This window comes from Callionymus lyra, chromosome 8, assembly GCF_982586985.1.
Source record: "Callionymus lyra chromosome 8, fCalLyr1.hap1.1, whole genome shotgun sequence".
NCBI classification, from domain to species: domain Eukaryota; kingdom Metazoa; phylum Chordata; class Actinopteri; order Syngnathiformes; family Callionymidae; genus Callionymus; species Callionymus lyra.
The window spans coordinates 14,348,045-14,366,310 of NC_141825.1; the positions used below are offsets into that span (position 1 = coordinate 14,348,045).

Genomic DNA, 18,266 nt, shown 5'->3' on the forward strand with positions numbered 1-18,266 from the left:
CAGTTTGCGATAATCAGAAGCAACAACCAACCATCCAAGCCAAACTTAAATCTGGAGAGTCCTCGCTCAACTTTACGGTAAATTCCCCAAACACCATTTAGTAGGATAAAATAAACGCTCGGCTTTTAGATTAAGAGCATTGAATCAATTGCGTCTTCCTTGTAATCCTTTATTATCACGGTCATGCTCTTTACTGTTTAAATCCAAGTTTGCTAATTTTTTAAAAATTATTTATCAGTTCATTCATTTTTTTTTTTTAGATTTTCAGCCAATTAAAAGGTCTCATTAAATATAATAATGTATATATAATATTTCAGCTATGACTCTTGTGTCAATGTCAAAGATGACATGATGATGAAGATTTATGAAGCTATTAATCAATATTTATCCACAATCGATGACTGCCATAGATGGAGATCTTGATCATAGATCATAGATCAGAATCACTTTATTGTCCCACGAGGGGAAATTCGTTTTAACAACAGCCAGAGCAATATACCAGAAAAAATAAAACACCCAGAAATAAAATATTAAAAAGAAAAGAAAAAATCTAAATAGAATAGAAAATAAATCTGCACTATATTATATACACAATCATATTTACAAAAATAACAAGAAAGGTGCAGTTAGATAATTATCTGGCTGTGTTCTTGTTGTGGAGTCTGATGGCAGTAGGGACCTGAGGTACCTCTCCCTCACACACCGGGGATGGAGCATCCTATCACTGATGGATCATATACCTCACTGCACGTCACTGATTAGTAGGCATGTTGACCTTCACTTGTAATCTAAAACTGCATGAATAGTTCACTAGTAACATAAATTAGGTTTAACTAGTTAACATGTCAGAGTTTTTGGGACCCACTATTGAACTAGTGTGTTTTTGACATGTGATATCAAGGCTATGGAATCAATCCTCACTTGGCTTTCCATAGATCCATAGTTTTCCCTCCCTTTCTCTCAGTGGTTCTGGTTCTTATGCCGTTGCTGTAAAAAGGTTTAAACGAGTCTAATGGATGGGACGATACTGGAAAAACCTGTGAATCAGCAGAGAACTCCCTCAGGTGGAGATCAATATGGCGTTATTAATATTTATACACTTCTCAGCGAAGGATCGGCGAGTGGAAGCAGGAGCAGGGTGGGCGAGAAAACACCGTCATAAAAAAAAAAAAAGCTCTATCCGGCCGACAGAAAGTTTGTTCAGCATGTGTCACCGTGTTTAAACAGCTACTCCCCCGACAGATAAATAGAGTGAAGCATGAAGCCAAATCCTGCCCAACATCGATCTGACCGAAACCCCCCCCTTCCTCCCTCTCTCCCCCCTTCACTGATGTCACCAGTGCACAAAAGCATGTGATGGAATTCGATGATCTCATGATCACAGTTTGTCAAAGTGTCCAAAGATCATCCCCAGTCTGGAATTCTCACCGCGACCCCTCCAAGTTGCCCAGATACTAATGTTTTGTTTTCTTCTTCCCCTTCATCTCTTGAATCTACTATTACCGCCTCACTTCTTTTTCTCTCTCTCTCTCTCTCTTTCCCACCCTCTTTTCCATCTCCCAGGCGAGTGATGCACAAAGAGGTGTGTGCGTTTAGTGTAAGAGCCAGTGTGTGTGGAGAGAGAGTCGCAGCCCGAGCCCCCAGCACAGAGCATGCCTCTGCGTCCAGCGGCCGGCAAACATGAGCCACCCAGCTCTCCACGGCAGGACCAGCATCAGCCTCAGCAGCAGCAGCAGCAGCAGCAGCACACACACACACTCGCACACCCTCACACACACACCGGGAACGGCAGCCAGGGGGGCAGCACCGACAGCTCGCAGGAAGAGGACAGCGGCGCTCCTGCTTTCCATCCCACTGCAGAGCGCAGTGCACGAGCACCAATGGAGGAACCGACGGGCAACACAGTGGTCATCCGCATTGGAATCCCAGACCTGCAACAGACGGTAAGAGCTCGTTCTGGTCTGGCGGTCTGAGCGGCGGGGAGGCTGCCTCTCCCTCCCACTTTTGAAGAAGAGAAATCCTCTACTTTTTTTCCTTTCACCTGCGTGATTATTGTTTGGTTTCCAGTTCTTGTTTGCTTGCTGCTGGTTTCTCCTCAGAGCTCTCGCCTTTTTTTCCCCACAGTCCTCTGACTGATAAATCTACCTCTTCATTAACTGGGCTCGACTCTGACAACAGGCCACTTAGGAAGAAGAAGTAGTGAGGCAGGGGGCGTCAAGGGAGACCCTAGGGATGGGCAAACAAAAACGCTTTAACCACACGTGTCTAACTTTGAACCTGCATGCTGTGGTTCTTGTAGGTAACGTCTCCTCCTCCTCCTCCTCATTCCAGCCACTGAGATCAGTTTTCTGTCCTCGACTATCCCATGAATATTTCAAGCCCTGCAAATTCAGATGAAATCAAAAACAGCGAGTGTGTAGTGTACTGCAAGAGGCCATTCTTAATTAATCATCCTGCTGGCATGCAGTTTTTTTTCCAGTTTCCCATGAAGCTTTTCAAAAGAGGACGCTTCTCTTGCGAGCACGACTTTAAAACACACTAATGAATAGCGGGAGATTGCCTGGATCGAGACATGAAAGCGGGATAAGTACTACTCTGCACATCGCCAGGATGATGGGAGGCAGTTTAGTCCATGTCAAGCAGGAGGATTTCGAAGCTTGACTGAGATTCTTTTTTGACAAGTTCTCATTCATCCCATCGTCTTAAAATGTTGAGCATCTTTTCTCAGTTAGATTTCCACCTGAGACATCTTTAGCTGATGATACAGTTCGCTTGTCACTGCACAGTCACGCTCTCTTGGCTCCCAGAGTTCATTTGAGTTTTTCTCCTTCTTCCTATATCGAGAGGCTTGTGTTGTTGATTGTGTTCCAATTGTTTTGGACTGATCCTCCACCATTGTGTGTTGGCAGGCTGGGGGTAGTTCAGCGTGAAGGGAAAAGCAGAATCTCAATGGTGCTTCTGAGATTGTGTTGTGAAATCGGTTGAAGGCAACAGACTGTTGGTCCGATTGTCGTACGTCCCAATGCACTTGAATGTGAGACATTTCGATCTCTAGGAGAGTTGATAACCATCCATGGATTGTTCGTGCTTGATGGACCACATAACCAGGAAGTGACCATCTATGTCTTCAAGCAGCTGATTTTAACCACCTTGTTTGCTCGTCTGTTTCAACAGTCTTTGATAACTGTTTGTTATCTGTTCATTTCACGATTGAATATTGAGTTTGTTGTTTTGGAAAATTCAAAGAAGACGTCATCACTTTTTATCGTGACGGTTTGATTCGTAGTTTGATAAATAATTTGACAGATGTGGCACCTGAGCCAATGCTAACTAGCAACATAGCTAACACTTAGACCAATGAATCCCATCTATATTTCTTGCATTTGAGACTAATGAAAACTGGACTAGTTGGTTGGAGCCCAAATCCTTACAATCTACAGATCATTGTGATCTTCGATCAAATTGAACACAGTTCACAGAAGTTTAGGACTATTGCAGAAGTTATAGATCTAATGTTAATTGGTATTATCAGAAAATAATATGTTTTTTTTACTAAATGACAGCAGAGAAAACCACGTTTTACAAATAGGAAGGTAGTATGGAGAATAGGTCCATTTAAATTACATTTTCTAAAAGTTATTTGCATTTAAAATTGGCCAAAACGCTTCACCTGGTTCGAATACTTCTGTGGATAAATAGAACAGTTACTCTGAACCATCACTTGTCTTCTGGATGATCATCTGTGTATTTAAAAAGGTTCAAGGAAGCTGAGCTGGAAGGATTGAGACACGTTAATGTAGTCCAGGTGAATAGGACAGTTTGCCTTCTATAGGAAGAACAACAAATACCTATAGGCCAAAAGCTTTGTCGTAGCTCTCAACTCAAACCTTTTACATGGCTTTAGAAGAACTCACATCTCTCCGGTCCTTAAAACTCTTCACTGGCTTCCAGTTTCTTTCAGGATCAACTTTAAAATTCTGGTTCTTACTTTCAGAGCTATTCATGGTCAGGCTCCTCCTTACATAACTGATCTGATCCAGACTTACACCCCAGCTCGGGCTCTTAAGTTTTTGGATCAGAATCTACTTATGGTTCCATGCACACGGTTCAGGACCTGAGGAGAGAAATCCTTCCAGACTGTTGCTCCTAAGCTTTGGAACAATCTTCTTCTCTCTTTGCGCTTGATGGAGTCTACTGACTCCTTTAAGAAACATCTTAAGACGTTTCTATTTGTTCAGGCTTTTCCTTAATTTCCTGGAACTCCTGTTGTGTTATCAGTTTTATCTTGATCTTTAAAGTATATACTTTATTGAATATTGTTTTGATTGTTTAAGCGCTTTGTGACCCTGGTGTGGAAAAGCGCTATATAAATAAAAATTACTTACTTACTTACTTACTTTGTTGGTGAACTAAATAACCAATAAAAGATGAAAATCTCGCATTTTCCCCAAACAAAATCGTGTGAATGAAGCCTAGGAACTGAACAAGCATAGAAAACATTACATTTAAAGACATATTTTCCTGCCAAGATTCAATAACAATCCTTGACTATATCTTACTCATAATTGTTGCTTGTTATTGCATCATTAATAACTTCCACTGAGTAGGTTATTTCTTCCGCCCTGGTCCACCAGTGATGTTATACTCAAAAAAAGCATCAATATGTCACCACGGCTGAAGAATCATAAAGCATCGGACACTTTACGTCAACCTTAATATATGCTGTTCGAGAAACACTTTATTTATGGAGCAAATCCATCAACAGAGTAGGAAACTAGGATCACAGAAAAATCTCTTAAAATCAGATTTTATTTTAAAGATTTGGCGGAGTAGTCAACATTGATTTGCCTTTAGTCTGACAAAAGTATATATATATGTGTGTGTGTGTGTGTGTATATATATATATATGTATGTGTATATATATATATATATATATGTAGTATGAGCTTTCACAAGTTTTACCAATAAAATGTACATTATCCTCAACATTGATGTCAACAGATTTCTCTCTATACTCTCATCTTATCTCTCACTGTATCCTTCCTCTCTATTTTCTCCATCGCTCTGTCTTTGTTAACATGGAATTTTCTGATAGAAAAAGAGGCGATGACCGTACCAACAATTATTGAAAATTTAAAAAAAGTATATAAATATTTTATTTTTTATTACAACGAAACTATTGAATATGTTGGGCGTACCATGTTATTTTTATTATAAATTACAACAGATAAAATGTATTTTAAACATGTTTTGACACTATTTCGTTTCAATTAATGTTAACAAAACTAAAAATACAATAAATGCTTGCACTCACCAACATGGATATCTTCTTCCATTTAGAAAAACAAAAAACATACTTTCTTTCTTTTCTCAAGACAATTTATCTGTGTGCTTCAGCTCCATACATAAGTATAAAATGTATATAACTGCAACCAAAACTATTAGTTCTCCTCCTGAAGCTTTGGTTTATATTCTGAATTATTTGTACCTTTAACAAAGTGCGTATTCAATCACAAGACACGTTCATGTCACCTTATGTAAGGCTACCCTAGTAGAGTGTTGATTGGTCAGGAAACTTTATTTTTTCCCTGTGATTCAACACAAACAAGTTGAGTTAATAGACTCAATGGTCTCCTTGGCAGAGGCATGAGTCGTCTCTGTGCTTCTACAATCGCATATGTGATGTCGTACCAACATTAGCCAACATATCAGCTTAGTTCTGGCAGCACGTCCAGGTTGATACAAAAGAGAATCTTCACTTTATCATCCATTTTTCCAAATTCATCAGATACCGTTCGGGTCTGAATGATCAAAGTGAGCGAGAGCGACAAGCTGCTCATGTCTTTTGGGAGAACAGCAGTCGGACACAGTCGGTGCAGCAGAGCTTCTTTGAAAGATAGAGGGGGGTTTGAATCAACCGTAGGATGGCTAAGCAAAGCAAATTTACAACTCGGAAATATAATGAGTCCTTGCAGGAGGAAGATTGTGTTATAATATATAGAAAACTTGTTTTATTTTCATCCTTCCAGATATTTAAATGAAAGCCCCGGAGAAGAAGAACTGTGTAAACCTTGTACAAATGTCAGACAATGGAGCAACGTCATGTGAGAGACAAATATGCAGATAATTCATGTGTGAATCTTTTATAACGCACTCAAATGTGACATTTGTGCACTGAGCTGGAGATTAGGCGAGACAAGCCTGTTAGAGGATGGATTATAGATCTCCTGTTGTGTTTCAAATATGGATCAGGAGGATCTCTGGACTCACGGAGGAAAGTACTCGCTCTCAGATGGGAATTTGACAGAAGCGAAGAAGGAGTTGTCGACAGAGTCAAACCCAAGTGATGTCATAAAAACATGAATGGTCCTAATATGGTTCCTATGCATCTAGTAGCACTTAAAGCTGAGGGCTACTTTGAAGTATAAAATACTTTGGAGCAATATTTTAAAAAAAAAAGTAAATTGACTTTTTCTCATTCTTTACCTTTAAAAATACATTTCCAAACCGATCTGGCTAATAGTATAAGCTTTATAATTATTCAATACTGAGTGTAAAGAAACAGCAATTAAAATTCAGTTAGAATCCCAGTGGAAGAGCTCATTGATAAGACGAAAATGATTTCATCATTTAAAGTTCAACTAATGTGTTGATTTAAGTGTATCTTAAATAGATCTTGTATGTGTCTGTTTTTACAAAAAACCCTTTTAATTGAAATATTCACATTAGAAAATGTGCTTAAGCCCCGCCCACTGAAAATACGTTTTTTTTCTGGAGATGTAATCTTGTTTACCATAACCACACCCACCCTGCTGTGATGTTAACCAGCAAGGTTTTGTGCGCGACCAATCATTTTTGCATCGTCAATCCCAGAAGTCTCCTTTTAAAAAGGCAGTCGTTGTATAAACAAAGCAGGGCGTGATTACAGCTAGGCTAGGAAGTGAGGCTATTATTACGTCATAATGGAATCCGCTCTCGTAACCTTTTGTTCGCCAAGATTTCAGAAGGGGGGAGAACTTAAGTAAATAAGCAAAAGAAGGTTAAGTATTAACTTGCGTGTTTCAAATGTCGAGGTCTTCCTCTCCACGCTGCAGTGAGTCGGGTAGAGTTGGGTGTTCACATTATTTGCCTTTTAAGGAATGCTTTAAGAATTATTGCCAAGTAAAATGTTTTACGGAGATTTGACTGCACGGTCAGGCGTCCAAAGTGAGATGGCATCTACTTTCCACTCGCATCGTACTTGGTCATGTTTTCAGCTGGGCTTAAAAGTTTTGGGCAGTCACAAGGGAACTGCATTAAAAGTTCATCTTCTCTGGGCGTCAGACCAAAAATATCGGCGCATTCAAGTCGGCCTAAACCGCGCTGGCATCCCCGTCCTTCCTTCCACCTGCTGTCCTCTCTGGTTGAAAAGGATTGTGCTGTGCAGAGAAGAGTGGATGTGAAAACAATGAGTGTCGAATCATAGACTTGTTTTTAACCGTGTTCATCCATCTGTTTAATAAATCCATCCTGGGCCAGAAGAACCATAATGTTGCAGTTTTCCATTTCTTTGCTATATTTTCTGTCCTTTTTTCTCTAATACAGGGTTGAGCGATTACGTTTCAGGCCACAATATATCATATTACTGTTGCTCAATTGAGATTAAACATGACTGGAAAACTTAAAGTATTCAAATGTATGCGATAAGACTGTTCGTTTTGTGACTACTTATAAACTAAAACATTTTTTAAATGAAGGTTAATAATAAAATTAAGTAATTCCAAAAAAGATTGACTGTAAGGTTTACAAAAAAACAATTAAATGACCTGAGGCCACACTTCGTCCATCAGCTCACACATACTTTTTGTTATTTGGTTCAATTTGTTAAACAATTTATTTTAAAATAATTCACATTTTCTTAAGGCATTTACGGATGTTGCTACATGAGTTCCGCATAGTCGGGGGAAAAATAATGTGAGTGTGTGTTGAAAACTAGTGGAATATCTGTTTGTGGTTGCGTGTGTTACTGTTACTCCTCAGGGCTGATGCCTAAAAGTGTGTTCGGTGTAGAATAATAGTCTGGAGGTCATATATGATGAAAACACATTAACTTTAGATTCAAAGTACACATCTCGAATCAGTGTTTTACAGAACATCCTCGGGCGTTTACTTGAATACATCTCTGGAATTCTCTGGGAGACTTTCTGAATCAGAGAAGAGGCCGGTGATGAAACAATGATGACATTTGGATAATAATCTTTCTATAAGTGGATGGAAGGAAAGTGTTGTGTAGTGTTTGTAGATGACCTATAACTTGTAAGTGTGTTTTACATTGATCTTGGACTCTATTGTACTCTACAGTATTTGTCTGTTTGAATAAAACTATTTTAATTGAAATATTTACATTGGAAAATGTACTTAAGACCCGCCCACTTAAAACACTTTAAACTAAGCAGGCGTGATAACAGTTAACTCGAGGAGTGAAGCCCATATTACGTCATAATGGACTCCGCTCACATAACCTCTCGTTCGCCCACATTTCAGACGGGGGAGAACTTTATAAAGTAATACGTTCAAAACATGGTTATGATGAGAGACTTTCTGCAACTTTGAGAGGAAGAATTGAAACATGTGAGTGAGTCAGAAGAGTTGGATTTTTTACATTAGTTGCACTTTATTGAAGTGAGTATCTACAAAAACTTAAGTTGCTGAATCTGTAGATGTTTTTTTTTCGACTTTAAAAATAGCTTTTTCATGCTGCAAATTGTAGGTTATGCCTATGTGCCGGAGCACAGGTCACGTCAAACATTAAATCACGTCCTGATCCAACTGAAGTGAGCATCTATGATTGAAGCATTAATTAAAGATCCATTTGGCATCTATTCATTTCAAAATATAATTATCCATTTGTTGGTGGGGAAGAGGTGAAGGTGACACTACCAAATTGACAAGAACGTAATGAAGGGATTTTGTCATTGCTAAAGCTTTCCCTTTCCAACAAGAGTTACCATGACAACAGTATTGAGTCTAATAGACTGAAATGAAAATGCTCTTTTCACGGGTTAGATTTTTAATATACGTTATAAATCTCCAACTATTCCTGTTGAAATTTCTACAGTACAACATCAGCATGACTGTGAGAGTAAGTGAATTGGAAGCCCACGGGAATCATCCAACAAAATTACGACATTAGCAACATGTAGGAAAAGATGAGGGGTCTCCAAGCTTAGCTAGTGCAAGAGGTACGTTCTCCTTGAGACTGGCACGCAGACTGGTGGAGTATATTTGTATACATATATTGTTGTTCAATGTTTTGTGGATATCTGTGTTGTTTCACTGTGAATCTGGTTTCTTTTCTATGTTTGCTTGTAACAAAAGCTATTTAAATAACGTTGTGATGGAATTAATTCAATAAACTGTGAATTAGTTGCATTAACAATTACTTGATGTGATCATTGTAGACAATATGTTGACAACAGATCTGCACATTAAGTACATTTTGACAACCTGCATCCATTCATGAACTGTTTGGCAAATACATATTAAATACATCTTTATGCTAAATACATCTTTAAACTATTTAAAACTTGTTCTCTGCACCAGAACATCAGAGATACTTTCTACCCACTTCTCACAAACAGACACTTCAAAAAAAAGAATTTATCAGTGTTTATTGATAAAGTTTATCAGTGTGAAGAGTGCCACAAATGGACAAAATCATCACTATGGGGTGGTGGCCCCAGCTGAAGCTAATATGTGTGAGTCGTGATGACAATACAAAATTAGTTAAATTCATAATAAAAAGACGGTAAAGACCAAAGAAGAATGGATTTGAGGATCTCCGAACAACAATGGGTAGACATGAGAACACACAACTGAGTCATCGGTTTATGCTTTGACTGACATGTCACACACAATATTTATAAAAATGGTCGGTAAATATTCCAATTGTTTCTGTAACTGAGTTCCCCTCATGGAGGTTGATTTATTACTGTTACTGGTTGGTTGTATTTGCTCTCGTGGGTCGATGCATTGATCCAGTGGGTTCAGTTGAACACTCATTACCTCTTTTATCCTGCGTTTCTGTGTTTATTAGTCAGATCAATACAAATCTTTGCCTGGAGTGAAAATGTAACATCTTATCCTTGCATGTTGTAAGAGAATCAAAACTATCCAGTCCACGTGAATCATTCTACTTTATTTTTTATTTTTTTTTACCATTGGCCAAGGTCTTCTACAGAGATGTCCTTTATTTAATTGGCTCTTTTTCTTTTTTTTTCCGCAGCCGTGGTCGTGACTGGATTCTTCTTTGTGACATTTTAAAACAGCAATCTTACACAGTGATGCATACAGTGTTGTTTCCCCTTTTATTTTTTTCCTCAGTTTACAGTGTTCTGTGTTTTTTGCATTATTTGTTATTGTCCCTGTGGTATCTACCAAGTTAAGCTCGCCTAAATTGCATCCTATTTTCAAAGAGTCTCTGAAGCCTTAATTATGGATATCCAAGCGCATTCTCTCTATTTCTGAACTCTTTGTTTTTTTTTTACTGCTTCATTTTTGCTGCTAATTACTATGAAGCGATGAGTTGATTTTTCACGGGCTTGATAGTCAACAGATGCCCCAGTGATCGGCCAATCAGCGGCGCCGGTTTCCATTAGCTGCCAGAGTGTAATAACCACTATTGATCTTTGGATGCAGGAGGCTACTAAAGCACAACCACTGCCATTTATTCTGCTTGCTTAGATCACTTCCTAGTATGATGCCACTGGTGGACCGGTAAAAACACTCTGTCCTTGGTTAAGAGAAAAAAAAATGCTCGCTGACTTCAAGATAATGTGAGTACTTCCGAAAAGCACTAGGAGATGAAAATAAGTATTTAATGTCCTGCCTATCATCACCCCTGAGATGTTTGACAAGTTCTGCTGTCGGTGAAATGCAGTTGCAGTTAAGTAACACACTCAGCAGTTGCTTTTATTCAAGAGTTTATTTGATTTATGTTGAGAACAACAAGCTCTTTCACGGATGCTTTTTATTTCAACAGCATATAGATCTCTTATGCAACACAATAAGAATCCTCTGCTAGAAGCTCTTGTGACTGGGATGTCGATTCAATCTGAAAAGGGGTTCATTATTTGTTGTTGAATCAGGGAGTCGAAGCCAAACAAAAGGATGTACTGAGAAAAAGAGTGTATTTGCCATGTCGTATATCAAATGTATGTTTATTTTATGGGAGAGGCAAATACATACACAGATGACGAAAAAATAGTATTCATTGATACTCCAACATAGTGAAATGTTGATGACACCTCATGAAACGGCTGATGAAGTATCATGATACAGTGTCTTCATTTTCAAAGGCCACTCGTTGGCGCTCTAGGTTTGAAAATGATGCCAGGTTTCATTCAATTAATAGATCAGAGACAAAGACATTTTAAAGCAGAGAGTGCCATCTAGTGGTCATTCAGAAGAAAGACACTGTATCGTGATACCTCATCAGTTGTTTCATGAAGCCTCATCACCACATCACTACTCGAACGTATGACAGGGTTTGGCAAAAACAAAAGATCTCACTGATCAACCAACAAAGGATGAGCACAGATGTATTTTTAGCCTCTTTTCTTTCTTCTTTTCGCCGAGCACTTGTTTTAGTTTTAATAATTTGCTGTCACACGAACATCTCCATCTCAAAGAGCTCAGTGCATTGTTTGTTGGTTAGTGGACTATGTTATTCTCTTCAACAAAAACACTCTTGAGGTCTTGTGGTAGCCTTCATGTTTTTTGTATGTATTGCTGATATAATTATAATCGTCTCACTTGTGTTTGCCTCTCGTTCAACGTGATCCTCAAGGAGAAACTGCTTGTACCGTGTGTGTGTGTCGGGTGTGGCTGACCTGTGCAGAACTAAACTGTAGTTCACACACAGTCATGCCAGGTACTTGATCATAAGCAGAGAGTACAAATACTTTTAGTGCTTTAGTACAATCCTTTTGGCATCTGCACTTAATATGATATTTTGCACGGACGTTAAACTTTTACTCCTCTACATAACATTGAAATTGAATATGTATCTCCCACTCAAATATACATTTTGTTCATAACCTTTCCTTCTAAAGAATGATTATAAAGAGACTACAATGTTGCGTCTAGAATTTACCAATGAAAGTTAATGTTTTAGTTGATTTATGAATATGAAGTAAAAATAACCTTAAAAACAATATGTTGAAACACTATTTTGTACTTCTTTCTGTTGTTTCCTCTCTGCAAATAGGCTCTGCATTATTGCAATTGTGTATTGTAAATTACAAGATTATTAGCTTAAATATAGTTGAATATATGATTGTGTTTTACACCTAAGGGCTACTGTAGCTTCACTTTGAACAATGCTAATGAAACCACCATAGCCAGAGTAGGGGCCGCAGCGATCCCATAGACCTAAACAAGTAGTAGTAAGTAAGTAATATTTATTTATATAGCGCTTTTCCACACCAGTAGTAAGTAGATTCATCTTCTAACTACTAAATATCAGCTGGACCTACACAAACGTCGCTTCTGGGGCTGTGTATTGTCAGTGCATCTCTTAATATTAAGCCAAATGAACAAAAAAACTAACTTTTTTTTTAAATTAAATTCTCAAAGATAAAATGTAGTTTTTATTTTGATTCAAATCAAGTCTCATCACTCAGCCTCTTTTGATGTGAGCTCTGTTGTCAGTCAAATCAACCACTTTTTCTGAAAATTCAGGGAAACTGATCAAAAAGAATATAATCCCCCCCAAAGTCAACCAGGCTGTTAAGGATTTCACTACAGTAAATAACCCGGTGTGTACACAACTAACATTCTCTCTGCAGCCAGACTCCATTGAACACTCAGTAAACTGCGTCTTTATGCAATTAAACATCGACTTCACCTTATAAAACCACTTGGATACCGTACCTCATAAATAAAATGGAGATTCCATGCAAGATTGAAGCCTCCTGTGTTGACACTGGTGTGTCTTACTGGCTGATAGTTGAGAGGGTTTAGGTCTCTGCCTGTCGCTTTCAACAAAGAGCGACTGATAAGGAGATGTTTGGAATGTTTGACGCTCCTTCCGGCCGACGCATTCTCACTCCCCATCCTTCCTCTCAGACCTTCAGACGTCCACCTGTCTGCTGAGGTGAAGCTCGACTTCATCGCTAATCTAGCCGCCACAGATCTCAACGTGAACAAAGCCAGATTGATCCGTTGAAATTGCCCTGCGATGAGGTACATAAGGAAGGAAGTTAATGGATTTTCCACGCGGTTCATGTAGATTTTTGATGAAGGTTTTAATTATGTGCTGACAAGATGTGTGATGGATAAACTTAATCAAATAATGTCCGTTATTATTTACCAGAGAACTGGGATTCATTTCAATTAAAACCTTATCGATCCACTTATAGATTGAGTCACCTTTCTCATTTACCTTGGGCTACATAATGTTCTTTTCATCATCGTCACGCAAATTATTTTCCATTTTTTTTATTTCACACAAGAATGCTCCCTATAGCTCCGAGTGATGCCTGTTAATTGACTTGGTTATAAATGATGGAAAAGTCAACCTCAGCTTTTTAATTTTTAATTTTTTTTCTACCCGTGTGTCACGACACTACATGTAGGTGTTCATACAGAAATATTGATCATGAACCAAGAACTTCTTTCCAAACTTGATAAAGTCTATTGAATAAAAGTATACATATTATTTTTACTTTTTCTATAAGAATTTGAAAGTTTTTTTTCCTAATATTATAAAGGAACACAGGATGTTTTTGTTGTGTTTTGGATACATTTATAAAATACAATAAACTAAAATATATCCAAACAATATATTTAAATAAGTGACTAATGGAATAAAGTGTGCATATAAAAAAGTAAGTAATTTCGAATTATTTTATTACCTGTAGTTTAACTTGCTCTCAATTCTTGTTATCTCTGGGTCAAGTTGAACGACCTCTGGGTCACCTCGACCCCGAGATAACACAAGGATTAACTTTATCTTCAGCCTTAGAATAAGATGATCTCATTATGGCTATAGCAGCTGGATCACGTAAAACTCAATAAAACAAGGGGCAACAATCTTTATCTAAAATGTATATTTACTGGACTGTCTACAAGCACAACTTTAAAAACTGTCTTTTCATTCTCCGAGGCTAAATTTATCTAAATGACTTCCGTGTTTGTCTTAACACACCAAACACTCCCATCAAATTCCTTTTCTTTGACATCAGTTTTACGCCTATTGGAAGTCTCGGTGTAACTGTTGACATCTGTCACGACACCAGCTTGTGAGGGTAAAGGTAAATAACTTAAAAAAAGATAGTTTGTTTTTTTTTACAGAAAATTAGTCTTTTAATATTTTGCAGACGGATAAAATAAGAAACAACTCAGGGAGGACTATTCCATAAAACAAGCACCAATACAAAATGGGAATAACAAAACTTTGGAATAATCAACTTAAATACTGGCTCACAGCCGTCAAAAGAGCGACAACATTAAACGCTAGTGAAGGAGACGCAGGCCATAAAAACAGTGATCGATCTTGCAATAAAGAGTTAACGTTGGGAAACATGGTGACAAAAGAACCAGAGTTAATAATCATGGACGGGCGGTTTAAAGAGACGACACAGGCATGAAAAGCAGAGAATACAAGTTCCAGGATTGGGGCAGGTGAGGATGAACCGGTGGATCGGTGGTGAAAGAAAGCAGGGAGCAGGTGATAACAGCCAAGGGCCGTGACAACATCCTTATCTTATCTTAAACACCGGCATTTTACAGGTACAAAATATCAACATGATCATTGTCTTGAACCCACCATCTGACCGTGGCCACATACAATGACTTGATGATGGACCATGAGCTGGATGCGATGCGAGCTAGATGGTTGGAATAACATTATTTTCTCCCGAAGCATTTTAATGAAGAGAATAATATGTGTTCATCACTAAGTGCATCTGCCGGCTCCTCCACATGAATGCACATTCTGCTCCTGGAGGTCACATGCTATCAGAGTAGCGAGATATCTGACTCTGGGGATATGTAAATCGTGTATTCTCAGGCTTGCAGTCCAGTTGAATATGATAATAAATGAAGTGATCACATAGCCACGACTTTTCCCAAGGGTGGTATTTTTATTATCTCGTTGATGGAGAAGAAGTGCGTTTGCTCCTATGGAGTCTTTTCCTGAGGTGATTCTGGGATGTCAGTTCACCATCGGTTCTGGAACTCTTTCATGTTCCCGCTACGACACGCACATCTACGTCGCAAGATGAATAGTCGGCCGTGTATAACGCCGTCGGGGGAATCAGATGGCGTTCAGGGAAAGAACGACAGCATGAAGATGATCCTTTCTCTGTGCTTAGGATTTGAAGTTGAAGAGACTTTTTCAGAGTTTTGATTTACCAAGAGTTCTGTGGCAAATGTTTAAAGAATCTGTAAGAGATATCTTTAGATCTTCAGTGTCGGTGATTGAGGAAACTCCAGATTGGGAGCAAACCGCGGTGCTTGTCTGGGTTATCTCTGGTCACTCCAATTTCCGCCCACAGTCCCACTTAGAGGCCTTTCACACCGTCATGGCCCCTTAAACTTAACTTTCAACCAGACAGCTGCTCACACACAACAATCCAGAAGTACAAAAAGCCGCAGTTCATCGAATGTCCACTTGAGGCTGGCTGAAAAAAAATCGAAATAAAAAATCTATAAAATAACAACTGGTCAAAAAAACAACTGGGTCTTATTTCACTATCGGGGTGTTGGTAATTTGCATAATAAGGGGCGTGGTTGACTTGACTGATAAGTGAGTCCTTGGGAAGTTGGTTCGAGCTCTGGAATGGTGACATCCTCCCTGAGTATATGTTATGAAATAAAAGTGACTTTAGTTCGAGAAAAACATTATAGCAACGCCTGACTACAGATCCACTTAAACTTGGTTTAACGTGGGGTCGTTCGATCACAAAGGTTCTGAGAATCAAAAGAATAAAACATGTTTATTTTTTTAACTTCAAGTTGATAAATAAAAAAGACAAATTAACAGTGGGTTAAAAATTATCCTTATCATTTAGTACTTACTAGTATTGATACTATGTATTCTGATAATTATATTATACTTTTTTTTTTTAAAAAAGCTTCCTTCATAATCCATAAAATCATTCTAAATCGACAAGTGCGTCAAATACCAATTATAAAGTTATCATTCACACTTTTCAGCCATATGTTCTTCCCTATTAGTTGCACCTCATTGAGTCGTCAGATAATTCACACTGGTTCTCATGTCGTCTTGTTGGTGAGTTGTTTTATTATCAGCTTTTTGAATTATGTCGAGTATTGTTTGATTTATTTCAAGAAGGAAGCTGCCACGATACAGGGATTAAAACTATTGAGAGAAAGTTTCATACAGATAACTGTTTAAGTCAAGCAAATGTCAAGTAGAGTTTCAAATAGAACGTTTAGAGATAATGGGATCTTTGATAATCAGGACGTTGAGTGTGAACTAGATCAGCAGTCAGTTGGAGTTCAGATTGTGAGGTCAGAAAGTTAGAACGATTCAAATGTATACCTGTTGAAGTTTACTTCCATCTCTGTGAATTTTTCACATGGAATGGGATTTAAAAACGACCAAAATGGGTCGACATAATATGGTCAATCGAGACTCGGTCCCTGGTTTCTTGCTGAATAAGTGTTAAAAACAAACTTCTTGAACAGTTCAAAGCAGCAAAATACATTTGAATTAAAACCTCCCGTCACAAGTCAATATTAACTTACATCTTAACTGGGTGTATTTAATTGACTACTGTTCAACATTGACTTGTGGTGATCCTTCAAAAGACAAATCTATATGTCGCATGAAGCACAACTGGACTCAAAAACATTATTCATTGCAACATTTTTTTTGTCACTTGACTTCTATAAAGCTAATAATTCTTCATTGAAAATGTATTCCATTTTTTATCCTGTGGTGTTGTAGAGACTTACTTTTTATTATTTGATGGCAATTTATCTATAATATCTATGTGATGGTTCTTCTTCACAAGAAATTCACACTTGTCAAATCTTATCTTAAAAACTGACCTTGGTATAGGTCAGTTAATCAACATGAAAAATAATCTACTTTGATTTTGCTGACAATAAGCTTAAAGGAAAGTTACAGAGTTAGAGTTTTGTTTCTCGAGAAATGACAGTTTGTGCTTAAGATACAGTGACCGCACAAGATATACGAGCTTATCTTCCCATGCAAGCTGTTATACAGCGCTCACTGACTCATACAGAGAACTGTTTCTAGCTGACGGCGTCCAGAAACAAGAGAACAAAATGTTTGTATCTAAGTTTGTAATCATCTGAGCTATCGAATAAAAAGGCAAGTACAGGAGCGTAGACCTTCAGTGGTTTGGGACGAGCTGTAACATTGCAGCAAGGATTGGAGGCGCTTCTTAAGTAAGTAAGTAAGTAATATTTATTTATATAGCGCTTTTCGAGACCAGGGTCACAAAGCCTTAAGACGTTTCTATTTGTTCAGGCTTTTCCTTGAATTTCTCGAACTCCTGTGTTGTTCTCAGTATTATCTTGATCTTTAAAGTATGTACTTTTTTTGAGTATTGTTTTGATTGTTTAAGCGCTTTGTGACCCTGGTCTCGAAAAGCGCTATATAAATAAATATTACTTACTTACTTACTTAAGAAGCGCCTCCAATCCTTGCTGCAATGTAAGTTAAATCTAGAGTCTGACTTTGTTCTCATACTAACACTTGTTCTCATTCCGATTGTCCGAGAGAAAATCCCTGACAATAGAGTCAGATCTCGATGCCTGTATCTGGCTTTTACTGTAGTTTCCTCATCATATTTGACGGACGTTTTTCTCTCCAGATTACCGTCTAACTTCCAGTATATTCCAGTATTGTCAAAAGTATATGTCAATCCACTTGTGTAACATCTGTCCTTTTTTATGTTGGAATATCTTCCCCTCTTTTCGTCTGTTGCGACTGTTTAACGATGACACATCTGTGTTGAAAGATTTATGAAGTGTATTCTCCAGAAATGTGCGCAGGCGGTCCCTGGTCAGCCTTCCTCTGGTGAGCGAGGGTCCTGCCGTACAAATGAGGGCAGATGTGGAATGTGGCACGAAGGGCACCAGCTAGCAATTACAGCCTTGTGGCTCTTTACTGATTCAGCTCCATGGGTCTCTGCAGATAAGGTCTCTAGTCGATTTAAGCTGCTCTCACTGACACAACTTTGGTCGCCCCTCTCGTCAGTTGTCTTTACACTGTTTGACCAAGTGTT

General features: G+C 38.3%; 1 protein-coding gene across 6 annotated transcripts in view; it reads left to right on the top strand.

Annotated features, from left to right (window-relative positions):
- The first annotated feature begins 1,622 nt into the window (after positions 1-1,622).
- shank3a (SH3 and multiple ankyrin repeat domains 3a) overlaps positions 1,623-18,266 on the top strand; it is a 156,827-nt gene continuing 140,183 nt past the window's right edge. For all 6 annotated transcript variants that reach the window (XR_015712113.1, XM_087797540.1, XM_087797542.1 and 3 more), the window contains exon 1: positions 1,623-1,943. Coding sequence is in view for 5 of the 6 variants with exons in the window: in XM_087797540.1 (XP_087653666.1) it covers positions 1,653-1,943 (291 nt within the window). In the remaining variant the exon portion in view is untranslated. The remainder of the gene's footprint in view (positions 1,944-18,266) is intronic.